This window comes from Chrysochloris asiatica, unplaced genomic scaffold (assembly GCF_000296735.1).
Source record: "Chrysochloris asiatica unplaced genomic scaffold, ChrAsi1.0 scaffold00206, whole genome shotgun sequence".
Lineage (NCBI taxonomy): Eukaryota > Metazoa > Chordata > Mammalia > Afrosoricida > Chrysochloridae > Chrysochloris > Chrysochloris asiatica.
Window position 1 is genome coordinate 1,819,459 of NW_006408724.1, and position 16,513 is coordinate 1,835,971.

Consider the following 16,513-nt stretch of genomic DNA (forward strand, 5'->3'; position numbering starts at 1 on the left):
ATGCTTGGGACATATTATCAGGAGAGACCGGTTGCTGGAGAAGAACATTATGTTTGGTAAAACGGAGGGTGAGTGAAAAAAAGACTCCCAACGAGATGGATTGGCACAATGGCAGCAGCAATGGGCTCAAGCTTAACAATTGTGAGGATGTCGCAGGACCAGGCAGTGTCTCATTCTGTTTTGCACTGGGTTACTATGAGTCAGAACCAACTCGACGGCACCTAACAACAACAACAGTTTAACTCAAGAAGTCTAGGAAAAGCAATAGATAAATTAAAGGAAAGCTGAAAGAAGGAAATCATTTTGAAAGAAATAAAAACAAAGGATCTAAAAACAGAAATTTTAGAGCTCCTTATGTCATAGGGTAAAGGACTCTGATGGCACAGTGATTAAACACTCAGCTAATGTGGAGGGTCAGAGAAAAAAAGGAAGATTCCCCAGCAAGATGTATCGGCAAAGTAGCAGCATCAATGGGCTCAAGTGTGGCAACAATGGTGAGGTTGGCCCAGGATCCGGCAGTGTTTCGTTTTGTTGTGCACAGGGTCGTTAAGAGTCGGTACTCATTCAATGGCACCTAACAACAACAACTAAAATGTCAGTGATTAGAACCCACCAAAAAAAAAATCAGCTTCCATAAAGATTGTTGTTGTTGTTAGTACCATCAAGTTGGTACTGACTCATGGCGAACCTATTTACAGGGGATTCCAAGGAGCAACTGGTGGGTTTGAACCACTGATCTTACATTAGCAGTCCAGTGCTTATCCTACAGTGTCACACAGGGACTCATAAAGATTACAGCCTTAGAAATTCCATGAGACAGTTCTACTCTGCCTTATAGGTTTGCCATGAGTTGAAATTGAACAACCACACAAAAAAACTAACACTCTATCCTCATGTGGTGGTTGGTGAACACCTGGTAAACCTTCAAGCCCATATCATTAGGAATGACAAATCAATTGCCAAGGAGTGTATTTCTACTTGGCACCACATGTGTGTCAGGAGAGAAATGTGTTCTAGAGGGCTGATTGTTTAACAGTAGATCGCCAGGCCTTTTTTCCAGGCCACCTCTTAGTAGATTCTAATTTCCAACCTTTCAGTTAGCAGTTGAGCAGTTTGCTTCGCCTAGGGGCTCCAAGAAGGATGACATTGTAGATTTAATTCCTAAATAGCCATGCAACTCGCTGTGAGAGTTTAGCATTCTGGTGGCTTGCTGCCATCTTGCCTCTACACTAAAATGGACCTTTCCATACTGGAAGTAGACAGAACATCTAAAAGGAGAGGGAACTTGCACTTCGTGCCACTTAGGCAGATTGTTTGAGTGTCGATGTTTCTGTGTGTGCCTACTTATTAACAATTGCTGGGATGTCTGGCAGAATTTGATGCGCATCGTATTTCCTTTCTAACATGGTAGTGAGGATGTGGCGGGAAGACTAATACAGGCCCCTCTGATGACTACCACTAATAGTTGCCCCTGAGCAAATAGATCTGACAGTGCAAACCAGGCAGACGTACAACTGTAGGGCCCTGTCTTGCTGCTGTTGCTGTTAAGTGACTTCAAGTCAGTTCCGACTCACAGGGACCCTGTATAGGATTTCCGAGGTGCAGCTGGTTCAAACCGACCTTACTTGCTGTCCAGTGGTTATCCTACAGCGCCATACCAGGACTCCACGGCCCATTTTACAGATGATGAAATAAAGCCTTAGAGAGGGTGAAGAGCCAGAATGGGACAAGGTGTAGCTCAATACCCCTCCCCTGGCTCCGGGGCCCGTCGCACCTACGGTCTCTAGCCCACTGGGCGATTTCCCCGCGGGGCGAAAGCACTAACAGCCCCTGGCATCACGGGCAGTGGGCAGCGTTCACTCACCCTTATGGCAGTGGGACAGGAAGTAAGCACGCGCCCTCAGGTTCTCCCTGTCGAAGCGATCTATGGAGATGGTTGGATACTCGGCCATCTGTCCCCCAAAAGAACTCATAGTGTCGCCCAGTCTCTACAAACTGGACCCCAAGCCGACAGTAGAGGAAGATCTGGCGGTAGCAAATCACATCTCCACTTCCGGGAGTCCGCCCGCCACTTCGCCATTGGCCGGCCAAGGCGCAGCCTCGTCCAATCAAAGAAGTTCTGTGGTCGGAGGGGCGGTGCTATGGAATGTCTAGTCAAGTTCCTGCTGCGCGCAACCTTTGAATTTAAAAAAACCCGAGAGGAGTGCTCCCGGCGCTGCCCTGCAGTGAGCCGGCTTCTATGCCTAGACTTGGAGAGGTTGGGTGAAATGGAGGGTTCGGATCGAGGGGACTGGTTCCTGGCGAAAGCCTCGGCAGAGCAATGTCGTCGCAGAAGCTGAAACACCCAATAGCAGCTGTTTCGCTTTAGAATCAGACTGCGTCCCACTTTCTGCTTTTCTATTCCACTTCCAGTTTTCTCGCCTTTAAAATGGGAATCATAATTTCTACCTCGTACCATGACCATGATAAAATTATATCTACAGAGTAAATAAACAATACCCGATGATCACAATTTAAATGCATAATCATAGATTAAGATGCAAGGATGCCTTCGCTGCTAGCCTTTCTCCACTTTTGAACCTTTTTTTTTAGAACATTGAAAGGATGTGTAAAAGATACGATAATAGAGAGAGACTTGGTCTATAATTTCTTAACCACCAAAACCACTTTTATAAGATTAAAGTATTAAGATTTACCAGATAATTATAGTAACATTTATTGTGCCCCTACCTAAAAATTCTTAAATGCCACTGTTATTAACTGCAAACAGCTCAAACAATTTGAGGTCCTGCTTTGTGCACAGCACTGTGACAAACCTTACATGGATGACTAAGATGTGCCTTTAAGTTGTTTTCAGTCTTGAAGTCGGTGGAAAGAGGACACGTTTGCAAAACATGGTAAGCTTTCACAGAGATACAAAATAATATGGGAATAAATCGAGGGATGATGAGTTCTGCCCAGCGCAATAAAAAATCAGAATACCATTCTCAGAGAATTTGTTTATATGAGTATATTAGCATGTTCCTGCAGCCAGTTTACTCAACAGTCCCTTTTCAAATGCAGGTTGTTGTTGTTGTTAGATGCCGTGGAGTTGGTTCCGCCTCATAGCGACCCTGTACAGGGTTCCCAAGGCTGTAAATCTTTACGAGAGCAGAACGCCTCATCTTTCTCCCACGGAATAGCTGGTAGCTTCGAACTGCTGACCTTGAGGTTCACAGCCCGATTTGACACCACTACTCTACCAGAGCTCCTTTTCAAATACAGGTATCCTTGTCTAAAAGGAGCGCTGGTGACACAGTGGTTAAGTTCTCAGCTGCTAATCAAAAGGTAGGCTGTTGGTACCCAGTAGTCACTGCAGGACAAGAATGTGGCAGTCTGTTTCCTAAAGAGTTCAGCCTTGTCCTGTGGGGTTGTTACGAATCATAATTGACTTGACCACAGTGGGTTTGGTTGTGTTGTTGATACTATACTTTTAAAAGGAATAAAGAGTTATAGTAGGAATTATGTACTTAGATAAATTCATAAGCATAAAATCATATATGCAATATTACAATTGTTTGTTTTTTGAAATAAAAAAAAGATGCTGTGCTTACTACATGTTGCCTATATGGATGTGAATCCTTTGGGACACCATTCTGGCCTCACACTGCTGGTCTCCGTCATCTGTATCTTTAGTCTGGTTTGTCTTTGTCCTGTTTGCTGTTGTGTTGTTAGGTGCCCTCTGGTCATTTCTTACTCATAATGATCCTATGCACAACAGAACAAAACACTGTTGTGTCCTGTGCCATCCTAATAAGTTGTCATGTTTGAGCCCATTGTTGCAGCCCCTGTGTCAGTCCATCTTGTTGGGAATCTTCCTCTTTTTCACTGACCCTCTACTTTGCCAAGCATGATATCCTTCTCTAGGGAATGGTCTCTCTTGATAACTTGTCCGAAGTGTGTGATAATAATTTCACACAAACAGATTTGTTTGTTCTTTTTGCAGACTATGGTATTTTCAGTATTCTTCTATGATGCCATAATTCAAATGCATCAATTTTTCTGTGTTCAGACTTTTGCAAACACTGTGCCTTGGGGTCAGTAACACCTTAGTCCTCAAAGTGAGGTCTTTGCTCTTTAACAGTTTTAAAGAGGTGTTTTGCAGCAGAGTTGCCTAATGCAAATCCTTTGATTTCTTGACTGCTGCTTCCATGAGTGTTGAATGTGGATCCAAGCAAAATGAAGTCTTTGACAACTTCCATGTTTTCTCCTTTTATCATGTTTTTATGGCCAATTGTGAGGATTTTCATTTTCTTTACATTGAGGTACAATGCATACTAAAGGCTGTAATCTTTTTAATCTTTTATCTTCATTAGTAAATACTTCAAGTCCTCTTTGCTTCCTGCAAGGTTTTATCATCTGCATATTGCAAGTTGTGGGTGAGCCTTTCTCCAATCCTGAATCCTGATGCCATGTTATGCTTCATATTATCCAGTTTTGGGGGTTATTTGTTCAGCATACTGATTAAGTATGGTGAAAGATACAACCCCGGCACACACCTTTCCAGATTTTAAACCATTCAGCATCCCCTTGTTCTGTTTGGACGACTGCCTCTGTGTACAGGTTTCTCGAGCACAATTAAGAGTCCTGGAAATTTCCATTCTTCTCAATATTATCCATAATTTGTTATGATACACAGCCAAATGCATTTGCATAGTCAATAAATCACAAGTAAACCATTACTTAAGATTTAATAAAGGCACATCCATAAAATACATTTGAATTTGCAGTCTTTTCTCTCATAATAAAAACAATACGTTTTACTGGTAGATTGGATATACAGGCATACCTCGCTTTATTGTGCTTTGCTTTAGTGCACTTTTTACAAACTGAAGGTCTGTGACAACCCTGAGCTGAGCAAATCTACTGGTGCCATTTTCCCAATCTGAGCTCACTTTGTATCTCTGTGTCACATTTTTGGTAATTCTCACAATATTCCAGATTTTTTTTACAATACTATTGCACACTTATTAGACTACAGTGGGACTCACTGTATCACAGTGGTCTGAAACCAAACCCTCATATCACTGAGGTTTGCCTGTAGTTGTTGTTAAGTGCCATCAAGTGGATTCCGACCCATAGCAACCGTGCATAGGGTTTCCAAGGAGCAGCTGGTAAGCTTGAACCACTGACCTTGCAGTTCAAATGACTTTGCAGTTTGAGGCACTAGCCCACAGCGCCACACCAGGACTCATCTGCCTGTAAGAGGGTCAGTGAAAGTGGGGATCCTAGGTGCCATCAACTGAGATGCAGACGACGGTGCAAAGAGCATGTTTCACTGATTAAACGATTGACTTAGAAGAAAGTCACACCTTTGGACAAGTGGATGTTGAACACACTGAGTGCCCAGATACAGTTTAAAGGTGCATCTGAGATGAAATAAATCTGGGAACTTGCCAGCAAATGGTATTTTAAGCATAATGATTCAGATGTTAGAAAAAATATTAAAAGCTCTAGCTATCATTTATTGTAGGTTTACCAATTGCCAGACTACGCTTGATAGATTAATCTTCACAGAATAAATAAAAGAGGGACAGTTAGGAGGTAAGTATTGTCAGGGGCGATAAACGCGATGGCCAACTGCTTTCTCAGGAAATTCTTTCTGGGACAAAAGCAGCAGCAAATAATACATTTCACCTCTACCTCTGGTTAGGGAGTCCTGGTATGTTACTGTGGGATAAGGACTGGACACGGTCAGTTCAAACCCAACAGCTGCTTCTCGGAAACCCTATACAGGGTTGCCATGAATCGGAACCACCTCAGCGGCACTTAACAACAACCGCCTCTAGTTAAGAGTATGCCATTGTAAGGTGCTCATCCCAGAATCACCACTGACTCCGCGGATTACTCCTCCCCCCCACCCCTTCCAGCCCTCGCGCCAGCGCATAGACTCCATTCGCTGGGGGCGGGGTCAGGACGGGCCCTAGGGCGGGGCCACTGCGTTGCTAGGAGACGGAGGATCGCAGAGGCCGCGACAGTTGGCCTTTCGCGGGTCCAGCCCAAGGATCCTGAGGGCACACCGCGAGGACCACGACCCCCACCCGAGAGCTCCTGGGAGCTCCGCCTCTGGTCTTTAAAAGAAGATAACCACGGAGACCTAGACCTCAGATTTGGGTAAATGCGTCGCTTTTGGGTCTGACCGCCCGCCCCTCCTCTACTCCTGGCCCTAGCCCCGCCCCGGAAATTTAAGTCCCGCCTCTTCCGCCTCGTTTTCTGGGCTCCTGACTGCCTATCTGCTTTGTCTTCTGTTTTCAAGTTTTCTTTGTCTAGTGCAGCGTTTTTATTTGGCGCCCTCTGAATTTCAGAATCTGATCTTGCCAGTTTCGTGCCGCTATCGGCCAAGTGACCACGACTCTGAGGCCACTTTTGAACTTCCTCCCATGAGTCAATTGTTTAATCGCTAGCATCGAAGCAGTTCCGGTGTGGCGCTGTAGGATAAACGCTGGACCGCAAGGTCGGTTTCAACTGCAAGGTCTGTGGTTCAAACCCACTAGCTGCTCCTGGGAAACCCTGTACAGGGTCACTATTAATCGGAACCGACTTGACGGCACTTAACAACAACAGCTTATAAAATATTTTTTTTTCATTCACACTAAACAGATTTTATGTCAGATACAGTTGGCAAATTGTTGCACAAAGAAAATTTGTGAAACCAGGAATGGCATGTCAGTCACCTGTGGGACCCTGAAAGGAATTTACACTTCGCAAATACAGATTTGCACCTTTGAACCAAGGCTCATAGGGCATATTTTTGGATTGTTTTTGCTGAATAACCCCCAAAATTGGGAAGGACAATGTGAGGCCTTTATATTACACAATCAGTCTAATATTTTGCCCTTTTACCGATCTGGAAACAGCTGTTCAATGACTTGGCCGAGATTACATGTTGCTAGGTCACATCCTACTGCCTTTGGGGAAAGAATAAAATGGGGAAAGACGGAAGATTACAGTTACTGATGCTCTTGGCGTTTTAGTGCCAGTAAAACATGTTCAGATGGAAAAAGGTGAAAAGGACTTCTACTAGATTTTGCATAGAAGAGAGCAGAGAGATGGCCTGTTGTGGCTCTGAAGGATTAAGTACTGGACTATTAACTTGAAAGGTCAGCAGTTAAAAGCTACTAGCTGTTCCTCAGGAGAAAGATGAGACTTTGTGTTTCTGTAAAGATTTACGGTCTCTAGAACCCTATATAGCGTCATGATGAGTCAGAATGGACTCCCTGGCAGTGAGAAAGGCTACATCGGAGATGTCTATTACATTAGAATGTTTTCTATTCTGTTAAAATTGTCAGGTGTTTGACAGTGGTGGGTTTTTATAATCAAACCATAATGCTGTTTAATAGAATTGAATTTTTGCAAGATAGAAGCACAGGTCTTTCCAAGGAAAATTGCTTTTACATTCCCTGTTTCTGCAGATTAGAGTATTATAGATGTCTAAAGGATTAATTGGAGTCCTGATGTGGCCCGGTGGGTTAATGCGCCAGACTGCAAAGCCATTTGAACTGCAAGGTCAGCATTTCAAGCTCAGCAACTGCTCCTAGGAAACCCTATACAGGGTCGCTATGGGTCGGAACCGACTCGAGGGCACTAAACAACAACAAGAAAGGATTAATTAATTTTCACCGACTTGGTCAATAAACACTAAGTTTCAAAATGTTTAATATTATTAATGGAATTAGTATTGTCACTGAATTTTCCAAAATCATTGAAATAATTAAGGAATTGTAAGTTGATTCTTCCCAACTATAGTATTTTGGGTTCTTTGATAATTGAAAGGAAGGACAGACTAAAATAATATATATGGAATTTGCACCACTACTATGTAGTATTGTTATAATAGCCGCTAGGGTGGCGTTGCACTGTAGGATAAGCACTGGAGATAGAGTCCTGGTGTGGAGCTGTAGGATCAGCACTGGACCACAAGGCTAGCAGTTCAAACCCACCAGCCGCTCCTCAGAATCAGAGCTAAATTGACGGTACAACAACATACACACGCAGACACATATTTGGCATATAATAACTACCACAACCACATATGTCCAAATCATTTATGGATCATAACTGTTCTACTGTGTAGCAGTGACACACACAGTTAACCACCCGTGAAAATGAATGTAACTTAAGGATAAGTGTTTCACTGAAACAGCTTATTATTTTGCCAAGTATTAAAGAATTTACATAAACTCATATAATGACAATGTAATAGAATACAATATAATAATTGCCTTAAGCATGCAACATGAACCCGAACGAACCCAACCTAATAAATAAGGATAACAAATTTTTAGAAAGTTAAATATTAACATTATCCTTAATTATCTTGGTGGTTACGTGCCGTGGAGTTGGTTCCGACTCATAGCGACCCTGTACAGGGTTTCCGAGGCTGTAAATCTTTACGGGAGCAGAAAGCCTCATCTTCTTCTGTGGAACAGCTGGTAGTTTCTAACTGCTGACCCTGAGGTTTGCGGCCTGATTCGAACCACTATGCTAGAGATACTTATGTTAGTTCTGAACAATTTCTATGTTGGTCTTCCACACTGGAAAAGTGAAAGCAACAATACTAATATTTTCACTTAAGTAGTTACTGTTTTCATCAGGTCAAAAACCTGCATGGCTGAAATGACTTCATTTAAATCTGGAAGTAAGTTCAAACAACAATAGGAATTATGGCTTCAGAAGAGAGTGTACATCATAGACTTTAGGATGTTAAATAAATAATGTCATTAAATCTAGAAGAGGCAAGAGGAAACATAAGTCCAATTTCCTTATTTTTCATAGAAAAGGCTCCATTAGTTCTTGTATATGAGAAATGTAGAGTTCAGACAAATGACTTCCAGCCTTCTAAAGTTCTTTTTCTCTTTAACCAAGAGGGGATTTTTAGGTTGTGTGTTTCATATTGGAGAAACATTTATCTGATATCAGTTATACTTCTGTTTTCTTTTTTTCCTCCTGTTAAATCTAGGTAAAGCAAAATATGTTGTATTTTCAAAGTGTGTATTGTAAAACCCCTTTATATAAATCTACCCTTACTCACTGTGCATTGGAGATGATGTTTACCTAATGTTAGGGATGATAAAATGGTTATTTTACCTTCTTTTCTTTTTTGAACTTTAATATATGTATTACCTTTTTTCCCCTCATAGTGAGTCTTTATCATGTAATTGGAAAAATAGAAAGTTATGAATTTGATACATTATAAAATTTGACTTTAATGTGTTTTAGCCAACGGAAATATGTTTTAGTAGAAAAATGGATTCAAGGAATTAAGAAAATTCTAAAGGAATTATGATGAAAATTATTTCAGTTAAATGACTAATATATTTTGGTAGTAAAATAAGAAGTAGCTGAGAAAACAAGTTCAAGGTTATTCTTTGAAAAACTAGTTATGAAAGTTAGGTGAATAGACAATTACATGAACTAGAGTTGAATATGTGAATTTCAAAGACGATTAATGACCCTGTACAGTATTTTCAAATCAATGATGTCAGTATTGTAGCAGCCATATAGCTCTCATGGCATTTATGGTGCTTCATGGTAATCACTAGACTATGAATCACGAGGTTGGCAGTTCAAACCCACCAGCTGCTCCTTGGAAACCTTATACAGGGTCACTATGAGTTGGAAACAACTCGATGGCACTTTGCAACAACAATATTTTCTCTTATTGTTTATTGCAGGATCGGGCACCACACTGACCTTGAGTAAATGGATTGCAGTGATTCGGCTGTCCCCAAGCAATTAAGATATGGAAAAAGAAGATGCCATTGTGTCCCAGAAACAAGAAAGGGGAGAGAGTGAGAAGACTGATTTTACATTTCCTTTCTAGGAAACAGGAGATGTCATTTTGAGTATAAACAAAAGGAATGGTAGTGGGATATTTTGGTAATCTATTGGGCAGTTAGAAGTTGGCCCAGGATTGGGCACTGTTTCGTTCTGTTGTGCAAAAGGTCGCTATGGGTCGGTAACGACTCGATGGCACCTAACAACAACAACAATTGGGCAGTTAAAAGAAAGAGTGTGGTTTCAGAACTGTGCACACGATTACCTGGGAACACCAGAATGGAATACAGCATTTAGGATATCACTCCATAGCTCTGAGTGCAATATAATTTGAGAAATAAACAGTTCTCTGTGATATCTTTCAGAGTTATGGTGTGGCGCTGTAGGATAAGCACTGGACTGCAAACTGAAAGGTTGATGTGGTTCAGACTCAGCAGCCACTCCTCAGAAACACTGTACAGGGTGGCTATGAATTGGTGCTGACATAATTGCACTTACAGCAACAACAGTGGTATCTTTCAGGAGCACGGGATGTATGATAAGCACTGGACTGTAAAACACTAGGTTTGAGTCCACCAAACGTCTCTCTGCTTTGTGGGAGAAAGACGAGACTTTCTCTTCATGCAAAGATATTGATGTTAAGTGCCATCGAGTCAGTTCCAACCCATAGTAACCCTGTATAGGGTTTCCGAGGAGCAGTTGTTGAGCTTGAACCACTGACCTTGCAGTACAAATGACTCTGCAGTCTGGTGCGTTAACCCACAGTACCACACAAAGATGTACAGCCTTGGAAATACTATATAGTGTTGCTGTAAGTCGGAACCGACTCAACAGCACTTTAAGAACAAGAATGGTGTTTTTTTGTTGTTTTTTTAAGATTTTTTTGTGAATTAAGTGATAGTTTACATGGAAGAACATTAGCTTTACATTCATCCTATTGTATTTTGTTTCACTGCAATGGTTACAATCCCCTCCATGTATCATGAAACAACCAAAGGGTATACCCCACAAGCCTGCCCCCGGTCATCAGCACACAGCCCCTCTCCCTCCCTGAGTTCAGAGTCACCAGCAGCAGCATCTCTCCACAGTCATCATCTCTGCCTCCCATCTCTGGCGTCACTGCTTCTCTGGATAGGGTCGCGCACTCCACTCTTCTCCCTTGATGGTCCCACTCCTGGACTGCAAAGCCAACCATTCCCTTCCTTTTGTTACAAAACATCTACCTTTACATTTCTAACACTCACAGTCACTCTTGATTGCAATTATTCACTATTGAAGCACAAGAGTCTTATCCCCATCTCATTTCACCAGTCCTGTCCAGACATGTTGGAAACCACTCAGTGGAGATTCTATCTTCCCCCATACCCTCTGGAACTAGGCTACCTCTTGAAAGCGTGTAAGCCAGTCATTTCTTGCCTTTGTAAGCCCCCTGTCCCAGTTAGGGTAGCCAATGTCTAAGTTGCCCATCCCTGTCAACCCTGTGTACCAAGGGGGTGGGAATGATCCTCGCTATAAAGATTTGCTCCGTCTTTTGAACTACTACATCCATAAGTATAGGTCAAGTTCATCAAATTGTAGCAGATTACACTTTTTTTCCTTTTCTTTCTTTTTCCTAGTCAAGTTCTGATCATCCAGCCACTGAAGCCAGGTCAAGTGGGTACTATCTGCAAGTATGGGTGTTCTTGTGCATCTCCCCTCGTTTCATATAAGCTGGACGCGTCACTCTCTGCTCTAGTCATCTATGGCCATGTCCCTGCCTCTGGGCCCAGGAGTCCCCAGGTCTTGCCATACTGATGACCAACCAGGTCTCAACCCAGGTTGACAGGAGTCTATTGAACATGGTCAAACTTAACTCACAGCTTAATTGCTGTTTTTCCCCCACTTCCCCTTATTGGTGACCAATGTGGTCATCAGCAAGACCACATGTTTGCTCTTGTATTCTCCTTGAGTCTCAGTCTTGGAAGGGGGTTGCCCTGAGGGACCCTGACTGCTTTCCTTGATGGCTCCCGGGTGAACAACTTGCTTGTTCTTGTAGTAGTCAATCAGACTGCCCGTATTGTTTTTTATTTTTCCTGCTGGTCTTTCTTTCAAGAAGTATCTTCTGTTCTTCTAGCTGTTCCAGGCTGCTTGTCCTTTGAAGTGGAAATTACCCATCTCAGAAGATTTGAATGGGGTTCAGGATTCCACTTACGGTCTTATGTTATGCAAAGGCTCTGCAGGAAGCCTTCTTCAATGGGCAAGTTCTAGCCCCATTTTAGGTATTCCAGTCAGTGGTAGGCTAAAGAAGGACTTATAGGCTGAAGACAGACTTACAGGCTTTCTATGGTGATGTTTCTCGCTATTCCTTTCTCTCCCCTCAAGTGTCTTTTTACAATAGTAGGCAAGGGAAACCAAGATTCAAAAGACAGCCAAGCATCTTAGCATTATTTTCCCTCTTTTACCCATTCAAACCATGCCTTAATCCCTGTATCTCATAGCCCTGTTCCAAGGTTGTGCATACATCATTATTTACCTCTGTCCCACTTAGTCCATGCAAACCTGCTTAACTGTTATCCCATCCACCTTGTTCTTCCATTCCCCTCCCCATTCTTGAGTATTGGCCACCCCCCAGTACCCATGCTATCCTGTGTTTATTTCCTACCCTGTGCTCCACCTTCCCCTCCCTCCCCTCTCCTCACCCCATACACCCTGGTAACCAGCAAAGAATTTTTTTTCCCCCTTTTATTGTAGGTACTTTTTCTTAAGTTTTTACAGTAATGGTCCTATGCAGTATTTCTCCTTTTGTGACTGATTAATTTCACTCAGCATAATGTCCTCAAAGTTCATCCATGTTATGTGGTGGCTTGCAGCTTCCGTGTTATTCTTAAAGGTAGCATAATATTCCATTGTGTGTATGTGCCAGTTTGTTTATCCATTCTTCCATTGATGGCCACTTAGGCTGTCTCTATCTTTTTGCTATTGTAAGTAGGGCTGCTATGAATATTGGTGTGCATATATCTACCAGTGTTGTGGCTTGCATTTCTTTTGGATAAATACCAAGTAGAGGAATTGCTGGATCATAAGGTATTTCTATTTCCAACTTTCTGAGGAAGCACCATACCGTTTTCCAAAGAGGCTGGACCATTTTGCAATCCCACCAGCAATGTAGGAGGGTCCCAGTCTCTCCACATCCTAGCCAGCATTTAACAATGGTATCTTTCAAAGGGGGTTTCCCCCATAAAAAACAACATGAGTCCTCAATTTTATAATTGAATTAAAAAAAAAATTAATGCATTTGGTGTGATTCTTAACTGTATGATTTTGTTCATTCTTAAAGGGACTTTCAAAATTGTGTATTAACACTGTTTTAACATCTTTCAGAAATAACTGGTGATAAGACCTCTGTAGCCATGGCTAGTTCTGATGTGAAACCAAAATCAATAAGTCGTGCCAAAAAGTGGTCAGAAGAGATTGAAAATCTGTACCGATTTCAACAAGCAGGATACCGGGATGAAATTGAATATAAACAAGTGAAACACGTTTCTATGGTAAGGTTTAGATCAAAACAAGTTTGTTAGATGATGAAAAGTACTAAAGCTCAAAGAACCACAGACTCACTGGAGTGGGGGTCCTACTCCTAACTCTCATTTTATTGATGAGTTGACAGGTGACCAGGAGAGTGATGTACCAGGCAGACTGGGAGCAGAGTTGATCCTTCAGTTTGGAACCATTAAGAATTCACCCTCTTGCTTTTATTAATTAAGTATCCCTGTATGCTCTGTTCAGTGAGCCTTTTATGGCAGACCATCAGAACAGTCTTTTTCCCTCACTTGGATACTCCTGTGATTTGAAGTTCAATCTCTTTCTGTGTTGTGTTATTATTTATTTCTGTGCTGTACTGTTGTCCTTTTTGTTTTAACCATGGATTAGAAAGGATTAAATTCCATGTTTATTATGGAGCTTATTGGAGAAGAAACCCTGGTTCTTGTTATGCATCTCAGCCTTTCCCAAGAGGTTAGTTAGAGCCATGGCTTTGCTTTACAAAGACTGGATCTAAATTTAGACATGGCACTAGACTTACAATGTGATTTTAAAAAATGCATCTACTCTACTGGAGGAGTCCTGGTGTGGTGCTGTAGGTCATTTGTAGCACTGGACTAAAAGGTTGTTCACACTCACCAGCTTCTTCTTGGAAACCCTATGATACGGCATTACTATGCATCTGCATTGGAGCCAACTTAAAAGCACTTGACAACAATACTCTATTAGATATTAAAAGGCTAAAATTTTAAGATGATAGGATATGACAGTATTTATAAATGAGTTTTAATTGTCAGATTTGGGGCTTTAACCAAGTATTATCATTTGGTCACAGTTTTCTTTTAAAATTATTTTGTGTTTTATTATTAACACAGTTTTTTAGGCACTGATTCATTGCTGACATCAGATGGATCTTGGCTGAAAGCAGGATACCAGAAAGATGTTTACCTGTGCATTATTGACTACACAAATACTTTTGATTGTATGGATCATGACAAGCTATGGACAACATTGCAAAGTCTGAGTATCCCAGAACACTTAATTGTACTCATGAGGAACCTGTACAGAGACCAAGAGGCAGTTGTTCAAACAGAACAAGAGAACACCAACTGGTTTAAAAAAAGAAAAGGTGTGCACCAGGGTTATATTCTTTTACCATACTTATTCAATCTGCATGCTGAACAAGTAATCCGAGAAGCTGGATTATGTGAAGAAGAACGTGGCATCAGGATTGGAGGAAGACTCATTAACAACCTGTGATATGCAAATGATACAACCTTCCTTGCTGAAATTGAAGAGGACTTAAAATACTTACTGATGAAGATCAAAGACCACACCCTTCGGTATGGGTTGCATCTCAATGTAAAGAAAACAAAAATCCTCACCACTGGACCAATAAATAATATAAAGATAAATTTTAATTTTGCTCATGGTACTGTAGGATAAGCACTTGACCACTATTAGTTTGAACCACAAGGTTGGCAACTGGCAGTTTAAACTCACTAGACACTCACTGGAAACCCTATACGGGGCCTCTGTGAGTTGGAACTGACTCGATGGCACTACTTATCATGGAAGCAGGAGTCAAGAAATCAGGCGACATATTGCATCAGGCATAAGACCTCTTTATAGTTTGCAAGAGCAAATATGTCAGATTGAGGACTAAGGTGAACCTGACCTTAGAATTTCAGTAACCTCATATGCATGTGAAAGTTGGACAGTGAATAAAGAAGACTAAAAGAATTGATACATTTGACATATAGTATAGGGGGAGAATATTAAAAGTACCATGGACCACCAAAAGAACAAACACATTTGTATTGGAAGAAGTATAGCCAGAGTGCTCTCCTTAGAAGCCAGGATTCCCAGACTTCATCTCTCATATTTCCGACATATCGTCAGGAGGGACTAGTTCCTGAAGAAGGATATCATGCTTGGTAAAATAGAGGGTCAGTGAAAAAGGAAAACCTCCCTATGAAATGGATTGGCACAGTGGCAGCAGCAATGGGTTCAAGTGTAGAAACAATTGTGAGGCTGGCACAGGACCGGGCAATGTTTCATTCTATTATGTATAAGATCACAATTTGTCAGTATTGACTAAATGACACCTAACAACAAATCATTTGTAGATTTTTTTTTTTTTTTTTCAGATTTTTATATTCTCTGTCTTCTACCTTCATTTTAGTCTGTCTTTGGTCTGTACTTAATACTTCCTAAGAATTAGGGACAAATAGAAATAGAGGCAATATAAACCTAAAATTTTAATACTTCAATATGCATTAATTGTGGCATTAATTGTAAGATAAGCACTGGACTACTGACCACAAGGTCAGCTGTTAAAACCCACCAGTTGCTCTTGGAGACCCTATACAGGTCACTATGAGTTGGAACTGACTGGATGGCATCTAACAACAGCAACAATTTGACATGTTAAAGTTGGTGGGGATAAACTTAAAATAAATTATTAAAATGCAGATTTGACGACTGTAATTTTCATGTATCCTTTTTCTTGTATGTGTTAATATTTTATTCTGTCCCCATCACTTAAGGATAGTAGTCATTACTGTAAGTTCTATGCTTTTTAAATAGCTAGAGCACAAGCATTATTATTTTAATGCTGTGTCCAAAAATAAGCGTCCTCTCTTCAGAGCAAACCTCCTTCCAAGCCTAAGACTCAATGGGAATACACACCCTGATTGGTGACCTTGTTCATCACCAGTAAGGGGAAATGAGGGAAAAACAGCAGTGAAGCTGTGAGCTAAGCCCTACAATGTTCAATAGGCTCTTGTGAACCTGGGTGGAGACCTGGTCGGCCAGCAGTGTGACAAGACCTGGGGACTCTTGAGCCTAGAGTCAGTGACATAGCCACAGAGGACAAGAGTGGAGAGTGAAGCATCCGGCTGATAAGAAGAGAGGGCATATGCAGAAGAACACCCACAATTGCAGATAATACCCACTTGACTTGGCTTCAATGACTGGATGATCAGAGCTCAACCAGAACAAGAAAGAAGAGGAAAAAAAGAGTAATCTGATACTATTTGATGAATTTGACCTACACCTATGGATGCAGTAGCTCAAAAGAAGGAACAAATCTTTACAGCAAGGATCATTCCCACCCCCTCCATACACAGAGTAGACTGGGATGGGCAACTTGGACATTGGCTACCCAAAGTGTTGA

The 16,513-nt window shown here is 41.5% G+C and overlaps 2 protein-coding genes across 2 annotated transcripts in view; one reads left to right on the forward strand and one right to left on the reverse strand.

The window, feature by feature from the left end:
• The window catches only part of DCLRE1C (DNA cross-link repair 1C), a 50,472-nt gene extending 48,496 nt beyond the window's left edge, over positions 1 to 1,976 (reverse strand). The window contains exon 1 of the mRNA XM_006872615.1: positions 1,865 to 1,976. Within this exon, the coding sequence (XP_006872677.1) occupies positions 1,865 to 1,973 (109 nt within the window). The 5' untranslated portion in view covers positions 1,974 to 1,976. The remainder of the gene's footprint in view (positions 1 to 1,864) is intronic.
• Positions 1,977 to 13,196: 11,220 nt separating this feature from the next.
• Positions 13,197 to 16,513, forward strand: part of MEIG1 (meiosis/spermiogenesis associated 1) — a 9,998-nt gene continuing 6,681 nt past the window's right edge. Inside the window, exon 1 of the mRNA XM_006872600.1 lies at positions 13,197 to 13,343. Within this exon, the coding sequence (XP_006872662.1) occupies positions 13,206 to 13,343 (138 nt within the window). The 5' untranslated portion in view covers positions 13,197 to 13,205. The remainder of the gene's footprint in view (positions 13,344 to 16,513) is intronic.